The 4,720-nt window shown below is 35.8% G+C and overlaps 1 protein-coding gene across 1 annotated transcript; it reads right to left on the bottom strand.

Annotated features, from left to right (window-relative positions):
- Nucleotides 1-3,629: 3,629 nt before the first annotated feature.
- Nucleotides 3,630-4,439, bottom strand: LOC118756476 (piggyBac transposable element-derived protein 3-like). The gene has a single exon (XM_036491237.1). It carries the CDS (start codon nucleotides 4,437-4,439, stop codon nucleotides 3,630-3,632), a length of 810 nt encoding a protein of 269 aa, XP_036347130.1.
- Between the last annotated feature and the right edge of the window lie 281 nt (nucleotides 4,440-4,720).

Genomic DNA, 4,720 nt, shown 5'->3' with positions numbered 1-4,720 from the left:
CACTTCTATCATGTGTACGGTGTTACACACGCATTATATTTTTTTTTGGTTTTGCTGTTCTGTTTATTTGACTCACTCTCAAACAATTCTGCCACAGTATAGTTTGAGATATTCGTCAAACGATCTGGCACACTTTATTTCAACCAAACCATGCATTTGGGTTAAAAAAAACATTTAAAATGCTACAAATCTTGAACTCTCTTAATGTATTTTCAAACGCATGTACCATCCCTGCAGCAATTCCGACTCACCCTAGGTTAGCCCTCAGATAGTCCCTGTTGTTACCAGCACTAGTCCCTCATAATTCCCCTGCCAATGGTTTCAACTGCTATTTTTAGCATTGGCGTGTCATTGGAAAAGGACCGGTCCAATCAAATTTTAACCAGTGAAGTACTAGTCCTTAACGGAAAATTGGCCGCCTTATTGCTGCAGGGATGATACAAAAATTTGAAGGTTAAACCGCTGAGAGGCAGCCTGGACATTTTTGAAGTTTGCTAACATAACAAAAATGTTTTTTTTTTTTAATTTTTTAATATCACAAATACATTCTAGTCTAGTCAAATTTTCTTTTATTTGTTTGTTGTTTTACTTTATTTGGCATTTGAGTTGCTCTCAAAATTTCAATTTTACAAAGTAGACAAACTTGAAAAAATAAATGATGTCGACGAATTGAGCGAGCGGTTTTACTTGTAAATATTTTTATCATGCGCAGGTACAAAAAAAAATTATTTATGTGCATACGCGCATATGCACATTAGGGTGCCCATCGAAAATGTTTTTTTTTGGAAATGTCAAGACACTGCGCCTAATTTTATTCGTTTTCTTGAAATATGTTTGCCTATTTTTATAGATTTTTTAAAGGTCATTTAGAGGTCGCCAACTGACGATTTAGGTCATAAAATACGATTTTGTAGATTTATGAGTTTTTGAATGGCTACTTCTGAGCCGATTTAAAATATCGAATATGATCTGAGAAGAGGATATATAGGCCTTTAAAATGGTACATAATAATCTATTGTCGGTTGGCTTGTTTGAATTTTTTATCGGGTAAAATTAAAAAAACCCCATATTTCTCCAAATTTTTAAAATCTTGATCATATATAATTTCCCCAATTTCAAAATATGTAGTCCTATCTAAAATTAAATCTATTTTTACCTTGCTTATATTAGCTTGGGATGTACATAAGTATGTAATGTTGATGCGCCTTAACGATGCACCGATTTCCTTTATCAAGTTACATACCAGATGATAGATGAAAATAGTCGCATACTCATGGAGAAAAATTGCGGTTATTGTAAAAGGGGGGCGTGGTACCTCCCATACAAACCGAATTTTTCATACTGCATATCTCTGGAAGTGTTCATGGTAGAGTACTCGAATATGGTATGGAGATATATGAAAACAATCGCATACTCATGGAGAAAAATTGCAGTTATTGGAAAAGGCAGCGTAGCACCTTCCATACAAGCCGAATTTTTCATACTGCATATCTCTGGAAGTGTTCATGGTAGAGTAATGGAACTTGGTATGGAGATATATGAAATCAATCACATGGCAGGGGCGTGCCACCTCCCATACAAACCGATTTTTTCATACTGCATATCCCGGAAAATGTTCATGGAAGAGGACTCGAACATGGTATGAGATATACATATGAAAGCAATCGCATACTCATGGAGAAAAATTGTGGTTATCGGAAAAGGATGCGTGCCACCTCCCATACAAATCGAATTTTTCATACTGCATATCTCTGGAAGTGTACATGGTAGAGTACTGGAACTTAGTATGTACAAGATATATAAAATCAATCGCATAGTCATGAAGAAAAATTGGGGCTATTGGAAAAAGGGCCGTGGCACCTCCCATAAAAACAGAACACTGCATATCTCTGGAAGTGTTCATGGTAGAGTATGGAACTTGGTATGCACAAGATATATAAATCAGTCGCATAGTCATGAAGTATAATTAGGGCTATTGGAAAAAGGGGCGTAGCACCTCCCATGAAAACCCAATTTTTCACAGTGCATATCTCAGGAAGTGTTCATGGTAGAGTACTCGAGCATGGTATGGAGATATACGAAATCAATCGCATACTCTTAGATAAAATTGGCGCTATTTGGAAAGGGGGCGTGGCGCCTTTCAAACGCACTGAGACTCTAACGTATATTTCTATGCATACACACTTTTGCTAGGTTATTTAAGACGGCAATGGAAATATGCCTTCTGACAACCACCAAACCGTAATATTAGAAGATAAACGCGTCACTGAAAATCATGAACGTGAACTTTTGGTGAAAATGTTGGACCAAAATATTTCAATACAAAAAATTTATTTTGGGCGGGACGAAGTTCGCCGCGTCTGCTAGTAAATAAATAAATTTCAGTTCGCTCAGAAATTCAAAAGTGTATTGACTCCATTTTGTTTTCAAATCGGTGTTTTATTTCTCACATCGCACATAGGAATATTTATGCTGAAAACCCGGTTAAAAGTCAGATTTACCAATTGTTCCAAAAGTCCAGTAAAAGATACTTTTCTAACATGACAGCCATGAAAACTCCCTCCGCTGCTTTCTCTTTGACATATGTCGTTCTACATGTTTCATCGGTAACTGTGTTTTAGTGAAGCCCGATTTCAAGAAAAAACGTTTCGAACATGGAAAAAGAAGGCCATTTATGTTATTTAAGACTAAATTAAGGTAAATTGCTTTTAATATGGCCTTCTTTTAAAAAATTTAAAATCTGTCTTTTTTCATATTTTTGTTGAATAATATTTTTAAATTTATCCTCCTCAGTCCCGAGACTAAAATAATTGAAAAACTAAAAAAAAAATCATGTTTTTGCGTTATATTCTTCCCAAATAATTAGAAAACCCATTTTTTTTATTGTAGCATATAAGGATTCTTAGCACTGGCAGGTGCAGCCAGCTGGACATTTGGATCGTATGCCAACGAAAAAGCAACTAATTTTTAAATTAAGAGTATTTTAAAACATTCAGTTAATTTCAATAAACGGTTAACTTAGTACTAATTTCTTACGAAGGGAATTCCATAAAACAGTGTCTATCGCTGGCAATGCACAAAAACACATTACAAGAAACGCATTTGAATCTGGTTTTTTGGTTACATCCTTCTTTACGGCATCTCATAAATTTGTTTTTATCCTGGACACCACAGATGGGTAAGTGTCTATTTTCAGTCCTTCTCACATCTTTTGGGGGTAGGGGCTGTATGGACCTAACTCTTTTTGTTGAGACATCGTCTTCGATTTCGATGTCACTTAGCCTTCTTTTACCAGCACATGCGGACAAACATTCTCCTACGTACATCTTAAAATCTAATAGGTCCATCAACTCGCACCTCCTTGCACCACAGGAAAATTTGTCTTTTTTATAAAGAACCCAGGAATTACACAGTGCGAGATCAACCATATGCCAAAAAACTCGTGTGGGCCACTTCTTTGTTCTGATATTAATACGGTAATAGGATATCAACCTGTCCGCAAGATCTATATATTCCATTTTCCAGCAAAAACTCTAGTAGTTTTATCGAAGTAAAATATCGGTCAATAAATATTTCGCTGCCTTTACTAATATTTTCTGCAAGTCTTTGCACTACTGTTCCTCCGATACCTAAATCGTGGTTGCAAAATTTTTCAAACCAACAGGACAGGGTTTCCCCTTAACATATTGTTTCAATTGCGTGGTACCAGAGAATGGAATCATTTGTTCATCGATGCTCAGTTTTGCTGGCTTTGGTAGCAATTGACATTTTTTCAAAACGGCTTTTATTATTGGTTCAACTTTCCACAATTTGTTGTTTTCTTTTTCTTGTGGTGTAGCTCTTAAGTTGTCGACAAAATGCATATAATTTCTTAATTTAAAAAATCGATCCCTTGGTATCTGTGTAATGGCTGGAACATTAATAGCAGGTCGGTAGTACATCCTTACGCGCGGAAGTTTCATGCAACCAGCAAGTATGTGGGCCCCAGATAGTTTCTTGTACTCATTATAGTTTGAATACAAATTTTGGCCGTTTTCTAGAGCGTACGTATTACTTTGTTGTGAAATTTCGCGCCAAAAATCGTCGTCAAAGTACTCCGAGAAATATTGGAAAGGTGTCCACTCAAATCTATCTTCTGCGTTCCATGCCTCGTCGGCAGCGGGAGTATTACCCACGACAAATTCTTTGGCTAGCCATTTAAGCGGTTTTTTATTTTGAAGATTTGAGGGGCTTTCATTTGCATCAACCAACTCTTGTTCAGCAATATTTTCTTCTTCATTATCAGATTCTGCATTGTAGTCAGAATCGGAATCACTTGAAGAAGCCACATTCGAACAATTAGGAACGAGTTCCAAGTCTTCATCGTCGGACAAACCTTCAAAATCACTGTCCATGAGCATCTCCATCACCTCTTCTTCCGTAAAACGTTTTTTCGACATGATAGCTACCAAATGTCCAGCCCACTGAACATTTAAGAAACAGTATTCATATCCGAATTTTAATAAACTTATTTAAAAGATTTTTTATTTACCTTAAAGAACAAGTATTTTTCGATTGAATTTAATAAAATATTAAACTTGATTTGAAGAAATATAGCGAAAATATTAATTTGAAATTACATTCACAAGGACCACACGTTTTTTCAAATAACTGTTCACTTCTTGGATCGTATTACGACAGTATTGCCACAAACGCAAAGAAAAAACAATTCAATTGTAAA

The sequence above is a fragment of the Rhagoletis pomonella genome, unplaced genomic scaffold (assembly GCF_013731165.1).
Source record: "Rhagoletis pomonella isolate Grant_MI unplaced genomic scaffold, Rhpom_1.0 Rhpom_scaffold_10441, whole genome shotgun sequence".
In the NCBI taxonomy this organism is placed as follows: domain Eukaryota; kingdom Metazoa; phylum Arthropoda; class Insecta; order Diptera; family Tephritidae; genus Rhagoletis; species Rhagoletis pomonella.
Note: the sequence above shows the minus strand (reverse complement) of the source record. Positions and strands in the feature narration are given on the sequence as shown.

Bases quoted from the DNA above. Each gene is read 5' to 3' on its own strand.
- LOC118756476 (XM_036491237.1), bottom strand. From the start codon at position 4,439: ATGTCGAAAAAACGTTTTACGGAAGAAGAGGTGATGGAGATGCTCATG.